At 37.9% G+C, this 26,328-nt stretch overlaps 1 protein-coding gene and 1 long non-coding RNA gene across 2 annotated transcripts in view; one reads left to right on the top strand and one right to left on the bottom strand.

Annotated features, from left to right (window-relative positions):
- The window catches only part of LOC133556089 (forkhead box protein K2-like), a 30,465-nt gene extending 20,611 nt beyond the window's left edge, over positions 1 to 9,854 (top strand). Inside the window, exons 3-9 of the mRNA XM_061905701.1 lie at positions 3,399 to 3,552; positions 3,624 to 3,770; positions 3,844 to 4,037; positions 5,529 to 5,725; positions 5,800 to 6,036; positions 6,100 to 6,300; positions 8,715 to 9,854. Coding sequence (XP_061761685.1) covers positions 3,399 to 3,552; positions 3,624 to 3,770; positions 3,844 to 4,037; positions 5,529 to 5,725; positions 5,800 to 6,036; positions 6,100 to 6,300; positions 8,715 to 8,908 — 1,324 coding nt within the window. The 3' untranslated portion in view covers positions 8,909 to 9,854. The remainder of the gene's footprint in view (positions 1 to 3,398; positions 3,553 to 3,623; positions 3,771 to 3,843; positions 4,038 to 5,528; positions 5,726 to 5,799; positions 6,037 to 6,099; positions 6,301 to 8,714) is intronic.
- Positions 4,791 to 26,328, bottom strand: part of LOC133556092 (uncharacterized) — a 65,621-nt gene continuing 44,083 nt past the window's right edge. Inside the window, exon 5 of the long non-coding RNA XR_009807449.1 lies at positions 4,791 to 6,357. This is a non-coding gene — a long non-coding RNA (uncharacterized LOC133556092). The remainder of the gene's footprint in view (positions 6,358 to 26,328) is intronic.

Here is a 26,328-nt window from a genome sequence, read left to right as displayed (position 1 = left end):
GTACAGAACGCCACTACAATGGTTAAAAACATATAAAGTGCACTTGTGCATGATGTCACACAAGATATTTTAATAATTGTCACATAAAAATGAGCTGCATATCAAATAGTACAGTATATGTCCTATGCAGTTGATGTGGAAATTGTTGCTTCGGCATTTTGTGGGTAAGGAGATGTTGACATGCAGTTTCAAGCACTCCTCATTCTCGAGCGGGTGACTTTTCAAATGATGCTACAAATTTGCAGTGCTGCTACTTTTGGTAGCAGCGCTTCTGCCGTATAAATGTTCCAACATGTTCCCGCTTGAAACCAAACCACCGCCAGACGATGGAGCCCCTGCTGTTTTTCTTGGGAATTAATTCTTCCTTCATTTGTTATCAGATTCGCACCTTCTTTCTCTCCTATTACCACTCTCAACACACCGTTAGCTTCACAGCTAATGTTCCCTGTGCCGCTACCTCTCTGCTCGTGTAGGACATGTGACGTTGCACACGTGACATATGTAAGAAGGTTCGCTTGTTTTAAATGTCTTTGTGAAGGAGAGACAAGAAAGAGGAAGAAACGCATGTAGTGTAATGCCCGCAGCTAAAAAAAAACTGTGTGAGAACGTATACTCTATCACGATATATCGCACAGAGACAAACCCGCGATATATCGAGTGTATTGATTTATCACCCAGCCTTAGTCTACATTAAAACATTCTTTTTCATGCTGCATATATAGATACTCATTTTAAACTTTCATGCAGAGAAGGAAATCACAACAAAGTCAATTGACCAAAACTGTATTTATTAAACAGTTATTAGCAGGTGACATTTCAAATGATGCTACATATTAGCAGTAATGCTACTTCTGGTAGCAACGCTTGTGCCCCACACTTGACAAATTAAAGTTGTCTATTCGACGTCTTCCCGCTTGAAGCCGAACCACCGCCAGACGATGGACCCCCTGCTGTTTTTCTTGGGAATTAATTCTTCCTTCATTTGTTACCAGATTCGCACCTTCTTTCTCTCGTATTACTACTTGCACGGCTTCGCTAGCATCACAGCTAACGTTACCCATGCTGCTACCTCTGCTCGGGGAGGGCGTGTGACGTTGCACGCGTGACTTATGTAAGAAGGTGCGCAAGTGTTATAGGTCTCTGTGAGAAGGAGAGACAAGAAAAAGGGAGAGACGCATGCAGTTTAAAGCCTGCTGCTAATAATAACTGCGTGAGAACTTATACTCGAATATCACGATATAGTTATATTCTATATCGCACAGAGACAAACCCGCGATATATCGCATATATTGATATATCGCCCAGCCCTAACCGGTAGTAATAAAGAAACGTGGTACTAATGAATTAAAAACTTCTATATTTCTTCTGAAAAATACTAGTACTTTTTTTTTTTTTTTCTTTGGATATGACTGTGCCGTCGTCGCGCCATTGCTGGTAAAACGAGCAGATGCGCATGTTAGGCATCGCATACGCACGGATTACTTACAAGCAGACAAACTGTGGAGACATCTGAACAACTCAACTGTAACCTGCATTTAACCCACAGCCGCAGAGATTGGTAAGAGGCAAAATAATTGGGTTAAGGCTATGCTCAGGTGTGCGTGGCAAAGGTGCTCCACATTGGTCTGACTATGGTCCCTTTGGAATAATCTATTAAACTGCCATGATGTCGGGATGACTTTACCTCTTTTACCAACAATTTCTTTATTTTTACTTTTCACCATGGAGACTAATGTTTTTTTGAGTGTGCGTGTGTGTTTGTTGTTGTGGCAACAAAAAAAATTTACTTGAATTGATTTAGACAAAGTTTTTAGCTAGGAGACTTTGGCTAAAATAGTTAAATCTGTTTTTCACACAACTTTGTCTCACACTTGTTAGTGAGCTAGCAAGGCAACAAGCTAACTATCTCTCCAAGTTAAGATGGTAAACTCCACATCTACAACATCAGGCCCCTGTTTTAACTGTACTGCCTTAAAAAACGAGGTACACTTCGACGCATGAGCAAAGTGTTAATGTCTGGAACAAGATTAGACTGAAATGTTCCCACACTAGGAGCGATGACATAATCGACGACCGTTGACAATACAATTTTTATTGGCGACAAATGTTATTCTGGACAAATGGTGTCACTCCCTGTGCGACCTCAGGCCAGCAGGAGAAGGAGAGGAAGGAATGATCGTACCCTGCCTACTAGAGAGCAACTAATTATATTTTACGTATATTGGTATTAACCATTTTGTGTTTATTGCAATATCCCTACATCAGCAGATAAAATATATACACATTGAGAGGGACAAGTGGTAGAAGATCAATGGATGATAAGAGTATTTAGTATTTGAAAATATCAACAACTGGTTAAGTAGATAGTACTAGCCACTGCTTAAGTACCAGCCCCTTTGTCCTGCATCTGTCAGTTATTTAGTTTTTAATTCAATTAAGAATAATCAAAACTCTCATTGTCAATAATTGTCCCCAAATATGTCTTGATATCCGACTGGGCATTTGAGTTCTTGTGAGAATTCTTCTCTGGTGTGCTCAGATGCTTTCAACGCAGCGCTCACGCAGCCACGTCTCCTTTGCTTACCTGTCAAAACTTCATTTTTTGCCATGAAATCCAGGTTTTGTCATTCTTTCCTGCCGTCTTGCTGTCTTGTTTGTTTTTGCTATTGCAGCGATGGACTCTCTCGACAAGCGTTGGTCAGCAACACTCGAAACGTGGGCTCATCAAAGTAGTGCCACAAGTTTTATGTTCTGTGATTCAGTCACGTAAAAAAAAAATCGACAAATATGACACTTGTTATAGAGGAAAATAACAGCAGGCAGCAGCTCACACCTTCTCATACTTTCTGTAACTTCAAGGAAGAAATTATGTTAGGCAGCTTGAAAAATGTCCCAACTATATGTAAAAAATAGCCCAAAATGTTTGCAGTATTTTAGAGTTCCTCACAAGGAAGCCTTACAAGTAATAAATCCATAAACTGCTATAAAATTGAGTACGATAGATGAGGTATTGTGATGTAGACAAATGCCATATTTTGAAATGAAAATGTTGATGCTCCTCTTAGATAAACGTAATAAAGGTGTATGTTTTTGCTGTTAACCACAACATTGGCGCCGCACTAAACATTATGTCGCTACTGGTCCCACATTTCCTAAAGAATAATATTTTAAAAAAACAACTTCAGGCCTTGTCCAGCTGTTTACTTACTGTAGATTAATATATGCTTCAAATTTCGGTTATCGGCCTCCCTGACTACTAATAATCGGTATCCCTGGTATAAGAGTGTGTAGTTTTCTGACTCGAATGAACTTTAAGTAGTTTTATGCACAGACCTTGAAGAGTGAGGACTTAGTTCCAAACGGTGCAGTGATGGCCTTGTTGTTGTTCTACCCCTCAGTGCTGCCAACTCGTGCCCCTCCAGCCCGCGAGGTGCCGGTTCCTCTGGCTACCGCATGGGAGGCCGAATGGTGAGCTCTGCCGAGCTGCAGCTCATCAACGACAACTCTCAGCCTGACAACGACAAGGAGGCGTCAGGAGAGGACAGTCCTAAGGTGAGAGCAGCGCTGCTCCTAATACAAAGTAATGTTCCCCGAAGCTAATGCTGTTGTCATTCCCCACGCAGGACGACTCCAAGCCTCCCTACTCGTATGCTCAGCTGATCGTCCAGGCCATCACCATGGCGCAGGACAAGCAGCTCACACTAAACGGGATCTACAACCACATCACCAAGAACTATCCCTACTACAGAACTGCCGACAAGGGCTGGCAGGTCAGTTGGACGGACGGCACCATTAACACGCCGAAGCGACTGCTAACGTCTCTCTTCCCCTCCTTCGCCGCAGAACTCCATCCGTCACAACCTGTCGCTGAACCGCTACTTCATCAAAGTGGCTCGCTCGCAGGAGGAGCCCGGCAAAGGTTCCTTCTGGAGGATAGACCCGTCCTCAGAGGGCAAGCTCATCGAGCAGGCCTTCAGGAAACGAAGGCCCCGTGGCGTCCCGTGCTTCAGGACCCCACACGGACCCCTCTCCTCCAGGTGCGACACACGCTCTTTTGCCATGGAAGCACAGTACAGTTCTTCCTTGTTTATCACGGATAATTAGTTCCAGGCCTGACCGTGGTAAAGACATTTTTGTTAAGTATGGTTATTAATAATAAATATTTTCATAGTCAAAGCAATAAAAAAATTATTATTTTTAACATTGAGCCATCTAAACATGAAATACCAGCCATATATTTCCCTTTACACTCCTTTCACCCCTGATTATTCTACTGTAGATCACAGTACTCACAGGTAGACCGGAGGCCCCTCAAGCATCATTGGTATGGTTGTCACCCAGCCACTACAACATATCCACTACCTGGAAATACTTAATCACATCCTGGGTAATTAGTCTAAGTTAGAACAGGGCTCGCATGTGCTAAAACCACGGGTGTAACTTGTTGTGTAAAAGGCTCGTCAACTTGACAATCGCAGCTTTGTCCACTGGCAGTGTTACTAACATTCTGTGTTCTTAGACTTGCGTGTCCCGCGTTGTCATTACGCATCGCTCACACCAAAGGTTTTTTTTTTCTTTTTCCTCAGGAGTATTTTTTTTTTTCTTTTGATCTGGTTTGATTTATCATTTTTGGGACTTCTGCAGATCCTAAAATACACAAAAAATGGGTAAGAAAAGTTGGTTTTACACAATAGGTCCCCTTTAAGTATCAATTCGAGTCATATCGAGTCCTGCGTATTTTGAAATCGCTCACGCCAAAGTCTCACCAATGTGGATATGTTATTGATGAGGCCGGAGTTGAGGATGAAATCAATCAAAAAGTTAAAATGAAAATTAGATAGATAGATAGTACTTTGATTCCTTCATGAGAGTTGCTTCAGGAAAAGTAAAATTCCAGCAGCAGTGTACAGAGTTGAGATCAATTTTAAAAAAGTAAATAATGGAGGTTTAAATGGAAACAAGATAGAGAAATATTACAATAAGAATAAAAAATTTAAATCAACAATGGGAATACAAATATAACAGTAAAATAAGAATATAACAAGAGAAAGTAGGCAGTACCATGTTATGAAAACGTATTGCACTGTTATTGTTTTGCATCCCCTGTCATCCTTGTACCCCCGCCCCCCACCCCAGAGAGGAGTTGTACAGTCTAATGGCGTGTGGGACAAAGGAGTTTTTGAATCTATTAGTCCTGCACTTGGGATGAAGCAGTCTAGCACTGAACAGGGTCCTCTGGCTACTGATAACGCTATGCAGAGGGTGACTGGCATCGTCCAAAATTAGCTACCAGATGTTAGCATTGTTCAACCTTAACCTAGAAATAAGAACAAATCTTCATCAATCATCAACTCTAATGCATATAAGACTTAATACAACGTTTAATTTAGGCCTTATATCTGCTTTTTGTTTGAATAAACCGTGCGATGCAGGGAAGTGCAATCTGTCGAGGGACGACTACTGTTAGACATCTTTATCTTCATTCTTCAAAGTATTTCATCCTGATCTGCTTGTTTTTTCTCCGACAGGAGTGCACCCGCCTCTCCCAACCACTTGGGGGTGCTGTCAGCTCACTCCAGCGGCGTGCAGACTCCTGAGAGCCTGTCTCGAGAGGGCTCCCCCGTCCCCCTGGAGATGGACACCTCGGCCCCCGCCGTCATTACCACGGCGTTGCAGCCCAAGCTGGCCGTGATCCAAGAGGCTCGCTTTGCACAGACCACCTCAGGTCGGCGTTAGGGGTTCCACGCCCGCCTTTAGGTGTCCCTTTAAGACTGACAACCATGTTCTGTGGTCGTCCAGGCTCTCCCGTCAGCAGCCAGCCGGTCCTCATTGCCGTCCAGGGTCAGTTACCTCCTAGTATGAAGCCTGTCACCTACACCATGGCGTCCCCCGTCAGCACCAGCGCCTCCCAGCCGGCAGTCCAGACCGTCCATGTCCTGCAGCAGATCCCAGCGGGATCCACTGTCATCGCCCAGCCGGCCACCATCATCAGCAAAAGCGAACTGCAGGAAAACGGCGAGCACGCCGAGGTCAAAGGTGAGCGCTTGATCGGAACGACACTTAGCATTAGCATTTTGGCTAACGTGCGTGTTTCCTCAGTCAAAATGGAGGGAGTTTCCACCATCACCTCCACGAGCGGAGCCAGTCGCATCATCCAGAGCACCCAGGCGGCCACGCCCCTGCAAACCGTCACCATCGTGCAGCAGGCGCCCATTGGTCAGCACCAACTACCCATCAAGGCCATTGTGCAGAACGGCACCCACAGCATCACCACCGCCATCCAGAGCGCCGCCAGCTCCGGTGAGAGCCCACGACACGCCACACACAACATCGCTTTGTCCCGAAACACTAGGGTTCCTGCGAGTCATTAAAAAGAATACAAATTAATTAAAAGGATTTTGAAAAAAATATGACATTAAAAAGCATTCAATTTGATGTTCAAAGGCATTAAAAAATGTATTACACATCCGCCTGGTTTAGTCCCTGCTTCCTGGTCAGCCCGGAACCCAAACCTGGGCCCTTCGGCTGTAGATACAGGGTGCTAGCTATCGAGCTAAAAGCTAAAAAAGAATGCTGCATCCTGTCAAAATGCTCATGCTGTAGCGAAAGTGGGTAAAGGAATATATGTCGGGAAAATGCAAATTTCAGCGAAAGTGGCCAGCTGACCTTTAAAATCTGTTTGAAGCCCAGCAATGGTAAACCCCGAGAGGGTTCCACAACGTGTGCAACTAGTCCTACAAACTTTGCTAAGTGGGTATCAACGTGGTGAAATCACAAATGCTATAAGCTAATCACTCCCTGCTTGGCACTCAGCATAAAGGGTTGGAATTGGGGGTTAAATCACCACCAATGTTTACCGGGCACGGGCACCGCTGCTACCCACTGCTCCCTTCACCTCCCAGGGGGTGAACAAGGGGATGGGTCAAATGCAGAGGACAAATTTCGCCACACCTAGTGTGTGTGTGACAATCATTGGTACTTTACTTTACTTTACAAGTCGACTATTAAAGGCAGCCAGCAGTTAATGATAAAGATAAATGATCAGATCAAACAGTCTTGCTACTTAATTATAAATTACGAAAGAATCTGTGTCAAACTCAAGGCCGAGGGGCCAGATCTGGCTCGCCACATCATTTTATATGGCCCGCGAACGCCCGCAAATAAGATGTCAATAAAGTAGTTTATATTTTCTTACTAAATGTATTAGTTCTTTCTGTTTTGACAGAAAAAAAACCTGTACTGCATGAAATTGCAACATTTTAAAACTGTAATGTTAACCAATATTGCAAAAAATAATATACTACTTTGTAAACAATCCTTTTGTTAAAATAAAAATAAATACCTGAGTATCTGCTCAACTTATGATTTCAAAGTTTTCCATCAAATTGTACACTGTAAAAATTACATGGTGACATTTATGGTGGATTTTACAGCTTATTGCAAATTTTTAAAAATTCTACCTTTTTTTTTTTTTTTTTTTTTTTTTTTTTAAATATTTTTTTTACTGAGCTCTTTTTTTTAAACTGTAAAATGTAGAACGCAATGATATATAAGCCCACTAAATTTTAGGAGAAAAGTTTCCCCCATATATTAGCCACACCGACCTAAAAAGTTAAAAGTTAGAGTACCCATGGTTGTCACACACACACTAGGTGTGGCGAAGTTATTTTCTGCATTTAACCCTTCACCATTAAACACCCCCTGGGAGGTGGGGGGATCAGTGAGCAGCAGTGATGGCCGCGCCCCGGAATCATTTTTGGTGATTTCACCCCCAATTCCAACCCTTGATGCTGAGTGCCAAACAGGGAGGTACTGGGTTCCATTTTTGTAGTCTTTGGTATACAAGCCTCAGATATAAACATTGGGGAGAGACAAGCGGTAGAAAATGGATTGATGGATGGAAATAAGTTATTTACACAAAAAGATTCTGTAAATGTGTAATTACATACCTTTTAAAATGGTTGTTTAAACAAAACAGAAGTCATTGTCATAGACCCACTACCTGGGGAAGTTAGCTCTCCAATCAGCTAAACAGACTCAACGACTCCACGGTAACTGTTTTGGTGAATTTACTGAGGAATTTTTGTAATGGACAATACAAAATGAATGCCGTTCCAAGGTATTAATACTGACACGGACACTTATAAACGTGTCAGCATATTAGCTAATGATGGTATATTAGGATAGCACGTACACATATGCATAAAAACGCCCTTACAGACATCACACACATGAGATGGTTTAGTAAGTAATAATTGTTTTAGTTATATTTAAAAACTTATAAACGTTGCTTGGAGTGATAAATGAATAATCCATACGAGTAGAAACGCTATTGATGCCTACAAGATGAAACGGCACTCGTACTTTTGGTTGAAAGCTCAGTCTAAACAAATGGGCAAAGCAACACCTACAGTGAGCGAACTCATTTAAATAATGGCGTCGTCACACCTTTCCAGTGTCTTTGGTTTTAATTTTTATTAAGCTGTTTGCATTATAGCCGTCAGCGAAGAAAAATACATAAACCAGCCGCAGGGTTTAGAGCGTAGGAAAATAAAAACTGATGTAGTTTTCAATTTATGGTAACATCTATCTGCAATAGGACCTGGGCATTACATTTCTTTTAAGTGGCATAGAAAATCATCAAATTAGATTTGCTGCAAAAATATTCTGTGGTTCCTTTTTTTTAATCGTCGCCATTTGTCGCTCTTCTTCAGTTGCGGCGGTGGCGAGCCCTCTGCATCTGCTGGCGGACCACGCCTCCGCCTCTGCCTGCCTCCCTACCAAGCGGCAGAACGGCGACCAGCAGGCGGCAGGAGTGCCCGATGCTAAACGTGTCAAAACAGAGGACGAGGCGAGGCCGGCGGCGGACTCGTCAGCAGGTAACGACCCGAGCAGCCGCCTCAATTAGCTCGTTAATTACACGCCACACACACCCCCAGCACCGCGACTTTTTCCCCCTCGCATCCCTCGTTGTTTCTTTTACTTGTCCCGCCTCCCGATCTCGAGGTGCCAAACGAGGAGGAATCTCGTCATTTTCACTCTTGTGGACTTAAAGAACTGAAACTTAGAAAAGGGGCGGAGCTAAACGGACATGGCCGCTGACGAAACTCGACTGCAGGAAGCCTTAAATCCACCTTAAGAGCTGACTTTTGTCCTGAGTGGTCCCGCCTCCGCTCGAGACGGACGCCGCCTCTCTGTCGCATCTACCTCAGCCGATAGGAGACCCCGGCGGCCCCTTCTCCCCCCTCCCAGTGTCACCAGAACCTACCGGGCCAGCGGCGTGGGTGGTGGCCATCTTGACAAACCATCGACACAATCAGGACGGGAGTCCGTATTCCCGAACGTTTGGCAGCTAGCCCGCTCAGCTCGGAACTTCCTGTCCCGCAGCCGCGTGGAGCACAGGACTGTTTTTTTGTTTGTTTTTTGTTTTGTTTTTTTACATCTTTTCATGAACTTCCATCATCGATATAAAAACGCCAGCTCGGTGACTAATTTAGAAAAAATGACTTGTATGGCAACAGACCCAGCCCCCTTGTGACACGCAAACGCCACGTTGATCCTGCATGAGTGCGAGCGCCTTCGCCCCGACGGAAGAAAAAGACAAAAAAAAAACAATCCAAAGCTGACCTGCACTTGATGAAATGTTTCTGTTCTTTTTTACGCCTCCTTCGTCCTCTTCATTGCCTTTTCTTTAACTTTTTCTCCTCGTCGTCGTGTTGACCCAGCCCCATCCCAGCCCTGCCCCCGTGACGTCGCTCTGATTGTACACGTTCCAAACGTAGTCAAAGAAGAAATGTTTGTTCAGCTTCAGTGGAGGAATGCTTTTTTTTTTTAATAAATTAATTTAAAGTCTGTCTTTTGTCCTTTATTTCGCCACAAGAGGGCAGTGCTTTTTTTTTTGTTTTACTGCTCAGTGGCTTACAAAATAATTCAAGATTTACTTTGTGTTTATAAATATTAGAGCTGGAATGTTGGCTTTTTAAAATAAGGATTCATTTTTTTCCTAAGAGCCGTTCAAAAGACTGGGTTTTAATCATAGTTCTTTTTTATTTTTCAAGGGAACACTCACAAACGTCAATTATGCAGCAAAATGTAGATCAGAATAATTTATAACAAGGAATAATTATAACAAAAAATATTACTCTATTTTTAGAAATTATTCTGAAATATTAGCTATGTTTTTTTGTTTTTGATGTTCTCATTGTAAACATTTCATAAAGTGATGCCATATTTCTATGCTTTGGCAGTGACACCGAAAGGGGTTTTTTTTGTGTTTTTTTTAAAAACAGTGTAGCATTTTAGCAATACAGAAACCCCCACACAAAAATAAAAACAGTGGAAAAAAAAGAAACAGAAAATTGATATCTATTGAGAAAAAGATCAAATGCACAATTAATCATATACTCAGGGGGTCCACAAACGTTTTGACCCGGGGGCCATATTGGGTTGGAAAAATTTGACCACGGGCCGCACTACACTCGGAGTCTAATTTATGTTTCCCCCAACGATTTTGCCATTTTTTCACATCATGCACTAATTGACTGAAAGACCGCGCACTTGCCGCCTTTGTGGCGCAGGCGTGATGATGTCCCCTTTACCGCTGGGAAAATGCATTTTTAGACTATATGATTTGCTTGAGTGGCTAGGAGACCCAAGAACAAGTGGTAGAAAATGGATTGATGGATGGGCGAAAAAGGACAGATAACATTTTTTTTACAAATACCTTTTTTTTTTTTTTAGTCGGGACTACCTGTGGACCGGATTTTGGACGCTGGTGTGCCGTATTTGCCTAGGAGACCCAGTAACAAGCGGTACAAAATGATTGATGGGCGAATAGGGACAGATAAAAAAAAAAATTATAATTTAAAAAAGAACATCTTTTTTTTTCTTTTTCTTTTTCTTTTTTTTTTTAGTCGGGACTACCCGCGGGCCGGATTTTAAAAGTTATAAAGTTAAATTACCAATGATTGTCACACACACGAGGTGTGGTGAAATTATTCTCTGCATTTTGGATGCTGGCGTGCCTTATCTGCCTCGGAAACCCAGTAACGAGCGGTAGAAAATGAATTGATGGATGGGCAAAAAAGGAAAGATTAAAAAATATATATATATATATATATATATATATATATTTTTTTTTTTTTTTTTCTTGGCATTACCCGCAGGCCACATTTTGGACGCTGGCGTGCCTTATCTGCTTAGGAGACCCGGTAGCAAGTGGTAGAGAATGGATTGATGGATGGGTGAAGAAGAACAGATTAAAAAACGTATAATTAAAAAAATATATAATTTTTACTTTTTTTACGCGGGCCGTAGTTTGGGGACCCCTGATATACTCTGTCACCTACAACTCAAAGCTGACACAAAATGTTTTCTTTAAATACATATATATTTCTATATTTATACCATCTCATATAATATATATATATATATATATTTATAATTTTATGTTTTCACTGTTCTTTTAAAAATCAGTCCGTATGTATATATATTTGTATGTATACATGTGTGTGTGTGTGTGTGTGTGTATGTATATATGTATGAATATGTGTATGTATATATTTCTATATACGTACATATTATATATATTTATATATATATATATGTGTGTGTGTGTGTGTGTGTGTGTACATATACATGTATGTATGTATATGTGTGTGTGTACATATATGTGTCTATGTATATACAGTCGTGGTCAAAAGTTTACACACACTTGTAAACAACATAATATCTCGGCGCAGTTGACCCCAAACACACGTCAAAAGTGGTAAAGGAATGGCTAAATCAGGCTATAACTAAGGTTTTACAATGGCCTTCCCAAAGTCCTGACTTAAATGTGTGGACAATGCTGAAGAAACAAGTCCATGTCAGAAAACCAATATATTTAGCTGAACTGCACCAATTTTGTCAAGAGTGGTCAAAAATTCAACCAGAAAATTGTGAATGGCTACCAAAAGCGCCTTATTGCAGTGAAACTTGCCAAGGCACGTGAAAACAAATATTAACATTGCTGTATGTATACTTTTGACCCAGCAGATTTGCTCACATTTTCAGTAGACCCATAATAAATTCATAAAAGAACCAAACTTCATGAATGTTTTTGCGACCAACAAGTATGTGCTCCAATCACTATCACAAAAAAATAAGACTTGTACGAATGATTGGAAACTCAAGACAGCCATGACATTATGTTCTTTACAAGTGTGTGTGTAAACTTTTGACCACGAGAGAGAAAGAGAGAGTGAGTGTGTTTGTGTCAGGGGTGTCGCCAGACATATTTCACTGGGGCACGTGCCCCACTGTTGATCTGCAGTGCCCCAGTAAAAATTTCACCAATATAAAAAAAACGCTTCAGAGTTTTAAGTCTACATAACATAGACAACAGCGCACATACTACTTAGTATGGTAATTGATTGCTACTGTATTCACTCCACTAACAATGAGCACATGGCTAATTAATATGGTAATTTTTTCACGTGTGGCTCTAGACTTCAGTTGAGAGAGAGAGAGAGAGATAGAGGATGAGAATCACTGCGTGAGGTAGGTAACGTTAGCCAACAACAATTTGTAATTACATTATTTTGATTTTCATTTGACTCAAACTGTAACTCCTAGATGAGTATCAGAAAGTTATTCGCCCGCAGCAGAAAAGAAGCAGCAAGGAATGAGAGATGTAAGTGAAGTCCTAGCTAGCTAGGCAACATCATTGTTTAAGTTGATGCTAAGTTAGCTAACATTATTCCTTGTATCAAGACAAACATATTCATTTGCTGTACAAGCTGTCGGGGGAATTTCCATTCAACATGAAACATAATGTTGGTTATTGTCTGCTGGTTCTGCATCAATGATGATTTGGAGTAAGCATGTGCGAGTTGAGTGCTTCTCAAATGGTTTATCTTAAGGAAGAAAAACATTTTTCCATATCAAGTCATGAGCCAAATTTTTAAATCATTCAAGTTTATTTCACAGAAAAACAGCACAGTAGACTTGTCTTGTTAATCGGTGTGACTTTGACTAAAATAATCTTGTTTTGTCACCAGAAAAATGGCTACAGCTAAAGCATCTGGTTTTGTTTCCACAAAAAATAGTAACATTTCTGTATTTGTTTTCAGAAAGATGGTTGAAAATATCGGGTTTTGTTGCCCCATTTAGATTTAAAAAAATATATATTTCCATGTCTGTCCTGAGTCCTCCTCCAACTTGTTAGTCGGTTTGCCTTTTGCTAAAATACTCACTAATAGTCACTAGAAAAATGGCTAAAAATATCTGGTTTTGTTGCCACAATTTGATTTTTTTCTCCCTAAACTTTTTTTTTTCATGCACACATGTAACTGCGACTCACTGAAAATGACACGCAATCCACTTTTATGTCACGACCCAGCAGTTGGGAACCACTGCTCAACTGTATAACAGTTACTGTAATATTTCCATGTCTGTCCAGAGTGATTGGCCACTTTGCAAAAATGAAAACGAGACGTTACAGTTTACTTCTCAGAAAATGATTCCCTGAACAGACACACAACAGTTGTTCATTTATTCTACTACTGTGGCTTTATTGTTTTGTGTATATTTTATAGTTTTGTGTATCTGAAATAGGATTAGCCACATTGCCATAAATGGAAATTAAATAATATAAAAGAACCCAGAAATGTAGGGGTGCTTTATTTTTTGTTTGACTTTTGAAGATGTTAAAATTGCAGATGATTAGTGCAATAAATATTTCAAAAAGTTTCATTGCTCTTCCTTTTTGCTTTTACCAGTAGCAGTTTAGAAGTCTGGAGTAAAAAAGTGCACAAGTAGGTCAAATGCATTAGTTAATTTCAGGTGGTTAATCAAAGATCCATACAACATAATATGATATCATTTCATAGTTTAAAGCACTATTTATGTATTTTTTATAATAAGTGCTAAAAATGTTTTTGCTTGCGCGCTGTGCACGCTCACATGAATTACTTGTGCCCCAGGTGTGCCCCAGTACAGTATTAGGTCTAGTGACGCCCCTGGTGTGTGTGTGTGTGTGTGTGTGTGTGTGTGTGTGTGTGTGTGTGTGTGTGTGTGTGTGTGTGTGTGTGTGTGTGTGTGTGTGTGTGTGTGTGTGTGTGTGTGTGTGTGTGTGTGTGTGTGTGTGTGCGTGTGTGCGCGTGCGTGCGTGCGTGCGTGCGTGCGCGTGCGTGCGTCATCTTTTCTTACTTGCTATCATTAGCTCATAGTTCGAGATGGACATTACTTTGGAGTTTTTTTAGGCCAGGTTGTGAAGAAAGGGATTGTGAAGGACAGTTCTGAGAAGAATTGGATGCTATTCATTGAATTAGAGAAATAAATAAAAAACATGACAGAGCGTTTAGGTAACTATGGTGAAGCAGTTGGAGCGTAGCACTGCTCGTCTGCACCATACAGAAGCAGAATGAGTCCATAACACCAGCCAAGGACGTTAAAATAATATGCAAACATTATCCACGTAAATATGGAGAAGCTGCTGATGGTGTATTTGACGGTGGCCTACTCTCCAAGGTAAATAGTGTAAATTATCACATTACCTCATTAAAGTACTGTACTTGTTAGTACTACATTCTGTTGCATTGTTTTATATATTTATTATCCAACAGTAAATATAATTTAAAAGATAATTGAATCATAAACAATCATTTTTAAAGATGTACTTATAATTGTGAATGATGCAATGCTACTTTTTTGTGTTTAATTTGCTGTTTAATTTATTCCTATATTCAATATGTTGAGGCAGTATTTTTTTCTTTCCTGTGTGTCTTATTGTTGTGATTTTATGTCGTATTATGTATAAAAAAAAAGCTGTCAGACATGTGGACACATCTGGACCAGTTGAAAGGTGAAGTGCAGCTAAAAGAAAACAATGAGGGGATATTATTATTATTTCCACAGCAAGTGGGAACGTCTCAGACGTGTGATTAGTGGCATGTCGCACGTGTTTCATGACGCACGTTACTCGCAACGCGTGAAATCCGTCCACTCGTCAATTATGCAGAACAGCTCAGTAATTTGGCGTCAGACACGCAACGCACACTTTGGCCACTCGGGGGCGCCAAAGTCAATGTTTGCTTTGTAGCTTGACAGTTATGTGAGCAACTTCCTGTTGACCCCAGGATGCAGCAACAGTGTTTCAACTTTTGAAAACAATCATTTTGGATCATATTTAGCCATACAGTGGCATTTAACAGCGTGTCTCAACTTTAAAAATATCAGATCATGTTTAGTAACATTTAGCAGCATGTCTCAAATAAAACAGATCATATCTAACATTTTTGTTTTAAAATTTGAGGCCTGAATCTAAATGCAACACTACTGAATAGAATAGAAAGTACTTTATCGATCCCCGGGGGAAATTTAGCACCACTGTTCGCTCACAATAAACAAACACTTTGGTATTTTTTACATAATGAATAATATTAATGCAGTCTTTTATACAGCATTATTTATGTATTATTCACATGCCATATAATAGACTGTATTTACATTATTCAGTAGTGTTTCATTTAGATTCATACCTCAAATAAAAAAGTTTTGAATCATATTTAACAATATGGCAGCATAGATCAAATTTTGAAAATAACTTTAGATCATATTTAGAAATAGTGTAGCATTTAGCAGCATTTATCAAATGAAAAAAAAAATGATTATATTTAGCAAATTGTAGCACCTCGCATGTACCAACTCAAAAACTATTTTTAGATCATATTTAGTCGTATTGTAACATTCCCGAGCCAATATTTTAAATCATATTTAGAAGTAGTGTAGCATTTAAAAGCATGTATCAAATAAAAAAATACATCAAATTTAACAATATTGTAGCATTTAGCAGCATGTATCAAATTTTGACAAATTATTTTAGATCATATTTTACACAATTCATAGCATGTATCAAATAAAAAAAATAAATCTATTTTAGCAATAATGCAGCATGTATCACATTTTCAGAAATCATTTTAGGTCATCTATAGCAATATTGTTGCATTTAGCATGTATCAAATTTATAAGAATATATAATTTTAAATTATATTTAGCAATATTGTAGCGTTTAGCTGCATGTATCAAAATAAAAAATAATTGTAGCTCATATTTAGTAATGTAGCATTTAGCAGGATGTATCAAATTTAGAAAAAAAATAGATCATATTTAGCAATATTGTAGCAATTAGCAGCATGTATCAAACTAAAAAAAATCATTTTAGAACAAATTTAGCAATATTGTAGCATTATCAGCAGGTATCAAATCACAAAAATAATTTTAGATCATCCTTAGCAATATTGTAGGATTTAGCAGCATGTATCAAATTTTGAATTTTTTTTTTTAGATTATATTAAGCAATATTGTAGCATTTAGCAGCACATATCTAATAAAAAAAAGATCAAATTTAGCAATATTGTAGCATTTAGCAGCATCTATATAATTTTGAAAACATATTTTAGATCGTATTTAGCAATATTGTAGCATTTAGCAGCAAGTATCAAATAAAAACATGTTTTTAGAACAAATTTAGCAATATTGTAGCATTTAGCATGTACAAAATAATTATTTTTGATCATATTTAACAATATTGTAGCATTTTGCAGAATGTATCAATTAAATATAGTTTTAGATCATATTTATCAATATTGTAGCATTTAGCACTTACCAGCATGTATCAAAAAAATGCAGATCATATTTAGCAATATTCTAGCATTTAGCAACGTGTAACAAATGAAAACATTTTAGAACAAATTTAGCAGAAGTGTAGCATTTAGCATGTATCAAATTAAAAAAAAAAAAAGTTTAGGTCATATTTAGTAATATTGTAACATTTAGCGGCATGTATCAAATACATTTTTTAGAACAAATTTAGCAATATCGTGGCACTTAGCAGCATGTATCAAATCAAAACAATAATTTTAGATCATATTTGGCAATATTGTAGCATTTAGCAGAATGTCTAAAAAAAAAATTTAATTAGACAAAAAATAATAGTGTAGCATTTAGCATGTATCAAATAAAAAGAAAAAGTTTAAATCATATTTAGTAATGTAGCATTTAGCAGCATGTATCAAAAAAATCATTTAGATCATATTTAGCAATATTTTAGCATTTAGCAGCGCGTATCAAATTAAAACATTTTAGAACAAATTTAGCAGAAGTGTAGCATTTAGCATGTATCAAATTTACAAAAAAAAAAGTTTAGATCATATTTAGTAATATTATAGCACTTAGCAGCATGTATCAAAAAAATGTAGATGGTATTTAGCAATATTGTAGCATTTAGCAGCGTGTATCAAATGAAAACATTTTAGAACAAATTTAGCAGAAGTGTAGCATTTAGCATGTATCAAATTTAAAAAAAAAAGTTCACATCATATTTAGTAATATTGTAGCATTTAGCAGCATGTATCAAAAAAATACATTTAGATCATATTTAGCAATATTGTAGCATTTAGCATGTACAAAAAAATAGATCATATTTAGCAATATTGTTGCATTTAACAGCATTTATTAAATTTAGAAAAACATTTTTACATCATATTTAGCAATATTGTAGCATTTAGCAGCATGTATCAAATACATTTTTTAAAACAAATTTAGCAGTATTGTAGCATTTTGCAGAATGTATCAAATAAAAATAATTTTAGATCATATTCATCAATATTGTAGCATTTAGCAGCATGTATAAAATACATTTTTTAGAAAAAAGTTTGCAATATTGTGGCACTTAGCAGCATGTATCAAATCAAAACAATAATTTTAGATCATATTTGGCAATATTGTAGCATCTAGCAGAATGTGTCAATTTTTTTAAAAATTTGAATAAAATTAACAGTAGTGTAGCTTTTAGCATGTATCAAATAAAAAAAAGTTTAGATCATATTTATTAATATTGTAGCATTTAGCAGCGTGTATCAAAAAAAATCATTTAGATCATATTTAGCAATATTTTAGCATTTAGCAGCGTGTATCAAATTAAAACATTTTAGAACAAATTTAGCAGAAGTGTAGCATATAGCATGTATCAAATTTACAAAAAGAAAAGTTTAGATCATATTTAGTAATATTGTAGCACTTAGCAGCATGTATCAAAAAATTTTTTGATCATATTTAGCAATATTATAGCATATAGCAGCGTGTATAAAATTAAAACATTTTAGAACAAATTTAGCAGAAGTGTAGCATTTAGCATGTGTCAAAAAATAAGGTAATATTTAGCAGCGTGTATCAAAAAATAATATTTAGTAATGTAGCATTCATCAGCACGTATCAAATCAAAACAATAATTTTATATCATATTTAGCAATGTTGTAGCATTTAGAAGCATGTATCAAATAAAATAATAATTGTTCATCATATTTTACAACATTGTAGCATTTAGCAGCTTGTTTTAGCGGTGACGACCCACAGTCCGGTTGACTAACGCGCTCTGCAGCATCTCTCGCCGCTGTGTAGGTGGCGTCGCTATGGCAACCACCTTGTTGCGACTGCCTCCGTGGAATGTTAATACAGTGGACGAGGAAGAGGAGGCCATCTGACAATATCAGAAGAAGCAAAGCAGCGAGTGAACGCGCTTTTTTAAAGTCTGCACCATGTGACCAGGCTTTTATTAGATGACCTCTGACCTCTTCGTGTCTTCCAAAGAACTATTTCTGAACCCTAATCCTCTGGAAATGACCTCCAACCGGAGCTTGTCATCGTCGTCTGCTGCCACAAATAACTCTGTGTAGCGTGGAAGGACGGCAAAAGTGTACATCGGGCTTGAAACTTCTCCGTTATGAAAATCACCCGCGTTGTGCATGAATAAACAAAGTTCAGCAAAAAAAAAGCAACAGTAGATGCTGAAAATCCAAGGTCTAACGAAGGTGCTAACAAGTAGCATGCTAGCCAGATAAAAAATACCACTTTGTTGTGTACCGGCTACAAAAGCTTGCACGGAACCTTAGAATGCAAACTGTTAGCATGCATCAAGCAGCAAATATAGGACCCTGATGTGTACACCTGCAAAAATAGTTAAAGCTAACAAGGTAGCATACGCTAGCATAATGTTAGCATACGCTAGCATAATGTTAGCATGCTACCAGCTAATATATGTTAAATACCAAAAGAAAAAAAAATACCACTTTGTTGTGTACTGGCTACAAAAGCTTGCACGGAACGTTAGTATGCAACCTGTTAGCATGCATCAAGCAGCAAAATAGGACTCTGATGTGTACACCTGCAAAAATAGTTAAAGCTAACATGTTAACGTTAGCATACGCTAGCATAATATTAGCATGCTACCAGCTAATATATGTCAAATACCAAAAGAAAAAAAAATACCACTTTGTTGTGTACTGGCTACAAAGGCTTGCACGGAACGTTAGAATGCAAACTGTTAGCATGCACCAAGCACCAAAATATGACTGATGTGTACACCTGCAAAAATAGTTAAAGTAGGCTGACCATATTCTGAAATCCCAAAAAGAGGACACATATATACGTAACTCATACTTGGTTGGGGGTGGGAGGAGTATTTTGTAATATTATGTAGGCTCATAGACTTCTTAGTTTGTCTTGTATTTATTGCACAAGATGTATTTAGGTCACCCAACAGCTCCAATGTGCGTCTATTTCCTCGAAAAAAAAACTCGAACTAACACTTCCTGTCAACAGCTTCACTTCCCTAACTTCCCCGGAAGTCCCGCCCCCCAGCCAAAGCCGTTGGCTAACACCCCGTAGCCAGCCGCTACAATATTTACAGCTAGAATTCACCAACTCGAGTAATATATATGCAGTAACTTAACCCTGGACCTACATTGAAAATACACGCAACCCTAATTCAAAATGCCGGACAATTGAGGCATTTAAAAAAAAACACCCGGACACCCCCGCAAAAGAGGACCTGTCCGGGGTAAAGAGGACGTATGGTCAACCTAGTTAAAGTAAACATTTTAACGTTAGTATCATGTTAGCATGCTAACAGTTAGTATCTCAAATACCCAAATATCTGACCTAATTTTACAGGCATACATGTAAGAAAGGTAACACGCTAACCGTTGACTGTTAACATGTTAGCTTTTTTTAAAGCTAATTTTACAGATATGAACCAAAGTGGCACGTGTCAGAATACATGACACTGAGGCCTATAGATAAAAGATAGCATGTAAATGTTAGCATGCTTGCTTGTTGCAGTTGCAATGTAAACATTTCAACTTTAGCACGCAAACAGCTAATATTTGTCACATACCGGGATATCTGACTTACTTGTATGCCTGTAAAGTTAGATTAAAAAGCTTCTATGCTAACAGTTCGCGAAAAAAAACTAATATACTAACAGTTAACTGTCACCTTTGGTAGTACCAAATATATGCAAATTACATGTGTACCTGTAAAATTAGTTTAAACGGCTACCATGTTAATAGTTAGCTAGAAAAGATAACTGTTAGCATGGCAGCTTTTTTTTTTTATTATTTTTTACAAATTTTACAGTTATACACAGGTGAAAGTACCAAAATATAGGACTTTGAGGTGTATGCCTGTAAAACTAACTAAATTAAAAGCTAGCATAACGTTATGCATACGCATGTAAACGTTAGCATACGCATGTAAACGTTAGCATGTTTACTTGTTAAAGTAAACATGCTAACGTGTCAATGTGAGCATACTAAAAGCTAATATATTTCACATGCCATATTATCTGACTTACATGTTTACTTGAAAAATTAGTTAAGTCCGATTATTTTGGTAGTTGACATATATTAGCAGTTAGCATGCCAACACTAACCGTTAACCTTAACAAGTATGCATGTTAAAATGATCATGCTAGCGTATGCTAATGTTAACGTGTTAGCTGTAGCTATCTTCACAGGTCTACATGAGAGAAGGAAGAACAAAACATGACTGAGGTGTACACCTTTTAAAATAAGTTAAAGTTGGATAAGAAAAGCTAGCTTGCTAACAGTTAACTCTTGGAATGGTAGCTTTTTAAGCTATGTTCAGCTTTTTTGTAACAATTTTTACAGGTGTACGTGGAGGTAAGTACCAAAATATATGACTTTGAGGTCTATGCCTGTAAAAATAACTAAAATAAAACCTAGCATAACTTTAGCAAGTTGATTTTAGCATGGTTACTTGCTTGTTAAATACACCATGCAAGCCTGTTAATGATATCATGCAAACAGCTAATAAGTCACATGCCAAAATATCCGACTTACACGATAAACTTAATAGTTAGCTAAACAAGTTATTGTTTAGCTAACTATAAAATTAGTCAAAAACCACTACCATACGAGCCACTGGAAAAAAAACGCTTGCATACTTACAGTTAACTATTAGAAATGTGGCTTTTTAAACTAATTTCATAGTTATACATGCAAGTACCAAAATATGACTTACATGTACACCTATAAAATTTGTTTGAAAAAAATGCTAAAAGTTAATCATAGAATGGTAGCTTTTTTGAAAAACTTTTACAGGTGGCGCTAAAATATATGACTCTGGGGTGTAAAGCTGTAAACCTAGCTGGTATTGGTATGCTAGCATGTTAACGTTAGCATCCTTACTTGCCAATGTTAACATACTAATGTTAGCATGCTAACAGCTAATATGTGTCATGTTCAAAAATATCTGACCCGTGTTGTAAGCATTTCACCAATCTCGCGCACTTTGCAAATTTGGACGCGATCTAACAGCAAAGCAGTCTCCCAACACTGCATAGATGGCATCAAGGCCTATTTATCCAAGCGTGAGGGTTGGGAAACGAAAGTGTTTGGCGAAGGAAGTGTGGATTCAGCCCGGGTGGCCTATTTCAAGTTCCAGGTAACCCTACATTATTATATTTTATAAATAGTAAACCAAGTTGTGGTAGTAGTTTAGTCAGTAGTTTAGTCGTGGATGTACACTGTATAGTGATGAATCCAATAAACATTTGATTAGACTTTGATTTGACATTAAATTTGCAAAATGCGTAACCGCATTTTGCAAATTGTGCCCATTGGTATTGTCCTTACAACACTTGCATGTACACTTCTAAAATTAGCTTCGAAAACGGCTAACTTAGCATGTTAGCTTTTTTTAACTAACAGTAGCATTCCGCCTGAATGCAGCTGAGATAGGCTCCAACGACCCCAAAAGGGACAAGCGGTAGAAAATGGATGAATGGATGGTACAGGTGTACATGTAAGTACCAAAATATATACCTGTAGAGATAGCTAGCAATAGTTTGCTAACATGCTAACGTTAGCATGCTAGCATTGATTATCATTACAAGGCGCGTATGAAACTTAAAAATGGTGTGAGTACGTCGATACATGTGGTATTTTGTGACATTGTTTATTCATCCATTCATCCATTTTCTACTGCTTGTCCCTTTTGGGGTTTCAAATTAAAAAAAAAATTGGGATTTTTGTAAAAATAAAGACGTTTTTTTGGAAAGTGCAGCGTTTGAATCGGGTGGGGGAAGAAAGCACATGAAAAGTAGAGTAGAATCATAATTACAATCCTTAATGTTGGATTATTGTTTAGACTTTTACTTCCTTTTTATTGTCATTCAAATGTGAACTTTACAGTACCGATAAGAACATTTTGTTGCATTAACTCATGGTAGTGAAGGGTGTTTCAAAGTAAACACGATAGAAATTGATTAGTTCAGGGGTCACCAACCTTTTTGAAACCAAGAGCTACTTCTTGGGTACTGATTAATGCGAAGGGCTACCAGTTTGATACACACTTAAATAAATTGCCAGAAATAGCCAATTTACTCAATTTATCGTTAATAAATAAATATAGCGGTATAGCTCGGTTGGTAGAGCGGCCGTGCCAGCAACTTGAGGGTTCCAGGTTCGATTCCCGCTTGTGCCAACCTAGTTACTACCGTTGTGTCCTTGGGCAAGACACTTTACCCACCTGCTCCCAGTGCCACCTACACTGGTTTAAATGTAACTTAGATATTGGGTTTCACTATGTAAAGTGCTTTGAGTCATTAGAGAAAAATCGCTATATAAATATAATTCACATATATATATAAAAATTGGGTATTTCTGTCTGTCATTCCGTCGTACATTTTTTTTCCTTTTACAGAAGGTTTTTTGTAGAGAATAAATGATGAAAAAAACACTTAATTGAACGGTTTAAAAGAGGAGAAAACAGGAAAAAAATGAAAATTACGTTTTGAAACATAGTTTATCCTCAATTTCAACTCTTTAAAATTCTAAATTCAACCAAAAAAAAGAAGAGAACAACTAGCTATTTCTAATATTTTTGATAAAATAAAAAAAATAATTTACGGAACATCATTAGTAATTTTTCCTGATTAAGATACATTTTAGAATTTTGTTGACATATTTTAAATAGGTTAAAATCCAATCTGCATTTTGGTAGAATATATAACAAATTGGACCAAGTTTTATTTCTAACAAAGAAAAGTCATTATTTTTTCTAGAACAAAAAATTTAAAAGAAACTCAAAAGACTTCAAAATAAGATTTAAATTTGATTCTACAAATTTTTAGATTTGCCAGAATAATTTTTTGGAATTTTAATAATAAATTTGAAGAAATATTTCACAAATATTTTTCGTCGAAAAAACAGAAGCTAAAATGAAGACTTAAATTACAATTTATTTATTATTCTTTACAATTTAAAAAAATTAATTACTTGAACATTGATTTGAATTGTCAGGAAAGAAAAGGAAGGAATTTAAAAGGTAAAAATCCTAAAATCATTTTTAAGGTTGTATTTTTTCTCTAAAATTGTCTTTATGAAAGTTATAAGAAGCAAAGTAAAAAAAAAAAAATGAATTTGTTTAAACAAGTGAAGACCAAGTCTTTAAAATATTTTCTTGGATTTTCAAATTCTATTTGAGTTTTGTCTTTCTTAGAATTAAAAACGTCGAGCAAACCGAGACCAGGTTGCTAGTCCATCCATCCATTTCCTACCGCCTATCTCAGCTATAATCGAGCGGAAGGCAGAGTACAACCTGGACAAGTCGCCACCTCATCGCAGACAGCTTGCTAGTAAATAAATACAATTTTAAAAACAGAGGCAGCTCACTGGTAAGTGCTGCTATTTGAGCTATTTTTAGAACAGGCCAGCGGGCGACTCATCTGGTCCTTACGGGCCCACCTGGTGCCCGCGGGCACCGCGTTGGTGGCCCCTGGATTAGATGGTGTGCCTAATGAAGTGTCCAGGGCGTGCAGTGCTCATGTTGGACCACAGGTGGCAGTGCTGAGTGAGCAGTATGAGTCAGTACAAAGTATGAAATCTGCTGTGTTAAATAGCAGACTCCCACAATGCACCTCTCTTCATGCTAAAGGCGGCTGAGAGCGCTCGGCATGAACTCGGACCACGCTGAGGTATGGGGTCAGGGATGGACACCTGCGGTCTGTCTTTAGGGGCGGAGCCAGCTGACTTCCTGCCGCCATGATGCTTTTTTTCCTCCTAAGAGGCCCCTCTTAGTGCTCCCTCGCCAGTTGCCATGGCAACCCTGCCCCCAGCACCACCCATGTGAGGCAAACAAACACGCCTTCGGCTCCTTTTCCAGCTTCCTGTTGACTGGCACGCCGTCAGCTGACCTCCCAGAATAGTCCAAGATGGCCGCTTCGCCTCAAGGCATCGTCCGCCGTCATTTTATGTGCTTTTTTTTTTTTTTTGCAGACTTAAGTGCACTTCCTGGAGCGCCGCGACCCTAAGTTGACTCGCTGACTCTTGTATACGGGTAAAATATGAAACTTCACGATACAAATGTCAAGTTTGTCCACAAAACTTATGAAGGAGCCAATGTTCATCAGTACACTTCAATAAGTACACTGTGTGCTTATTTATTAGTGTTCCGATATGACTTTGTCACTTACGGTACGATACTGATGCCATACGATGTCATCAGGAATCATACATATACCGTATTTCCTTGAATTGCCGCCGGGGCGCTAAATAATTTAAAACCTCTTCTTACTCCTGCGCTTACCAAAGGCATGCGGTAAAAGTGAGCATGCGCTTATTATTTTAAAACCTCTTCTTACTTCTCAAAGGCATGCAGTAAAAATTTGAGTGTGATGTAAGCTTGGACCTTAAATCCTACTGAATATCTCCTAATCTTCTTCCCTTTATGCGGTTTCAAATTACCGGTATTGAAATCAGCCTCCTCCATTTTGAAAATGATGACAGGGGAGGTGTCACTCGTGACGTCACGAGTTTGACCAGGTGGTAATACTAAGAATGCGCTAATTATTTTGCAGGCGCATACTATATAGCCTGTGGCAATTCAAGGAAATACGGTATGTATTATTTAGTAGTGTGGAATGTTAAGGAAGGCTTGATCAAGTGAGCTGGGCCAAACAGAACACTAACCTATTTATTATTAACCATCTGGATTGGACTTGTGCTGTATTTAAGTTGAAGTGGAGTGGTAATTGTCAAGCTCATGATGCAGTAAGTTGAATGGTGTGGACACGTTTCATACTGGATACTTTCTACTACGCCTCTTGTAGACTTTGTATGTGTAAGTAATATAAAACTCAAATTATTTGATACTTTTTTGAGTTGACACATGTTTTATTGTTCAATGATTGATTGATTGATTGATACTTTTATTAGTAGATTGCACAGTTCAGTACATATTCCGTACAATTGACCACTAAATGGTAACACCCGAATAAGTTTTTCAACTTGTTTAAGTCGGGGTCCACGTTAATCAATTCATGGTAAATTCATGATTATTACCTATGTCTAGCTTGTGTGCTTAACTGTTGTGTAGCCGCTATTGGCCTATAGTCTAGCACAGGGGTCACCAACGCGGGGCCCGCGGGCACCAGGTAGTCCATAAGGACCAGATGAGTCGCCCGCTGGCCTGTTCTAAAAATAGCTCAAATAGCAGCACTTACCAGTGAGCTGCCTCTATTTTTTAAATTGTATTTATTTACTTGCAAGCTGGCCTCGCTTTGCTCAACATTTTTAATTCTAAGAGAGACAAAACTCAAATAGAATTTGAAAATCCAAGAAAATAGTTTTAAAGACTTGGTCTTCACTTGTTTGAATAAATTATTTTATTTTCTTACTTTGCTTCTTATAACTTTCAGAATGACAATTTTACAGAAAAAATACAACCTTCAAAAACGATTTTAGGATTTTAAAAACACATATACCTTTTTACCTTTTAAATTCCTTTCTCCTCTTTCCTGAGAATTTAAATCGATGTTCAAGTAAAAAAATGTTTTATTGTAAAGAATAATAAATATATTTAAAAATAATTCTTAATTTTAGCTTCTGTTTTTTCGATGAAGAATATTTGTTAAATATTTCTTCAAACTTATAATTAAAATTCAAAATAAATATTCTGGCGAATCTAGAAAATCTAGAAAAAAAT

Source organism: Nerophis ophidion, linkage group LG07 (assembly GCF_033978795.1).
Source record: "Nerophis ophidion isolate RoL-2023_Sa linkage group LG07, RoL_Noph_v1.0, whole genome shotgun sequence".
Classification (NCBI taxonomy): Eukaryota; Metazoa; Chordata; class Actinopteri; order Syngnathiformes; family Syngnathidae; genus Nerophis; species Nerophis ophidion.
The sequence above is the reverse complement of the archived record's forward strand: the minus strand, read 5'-3'. Positions and strand labels throughout refer to the sequence as shown.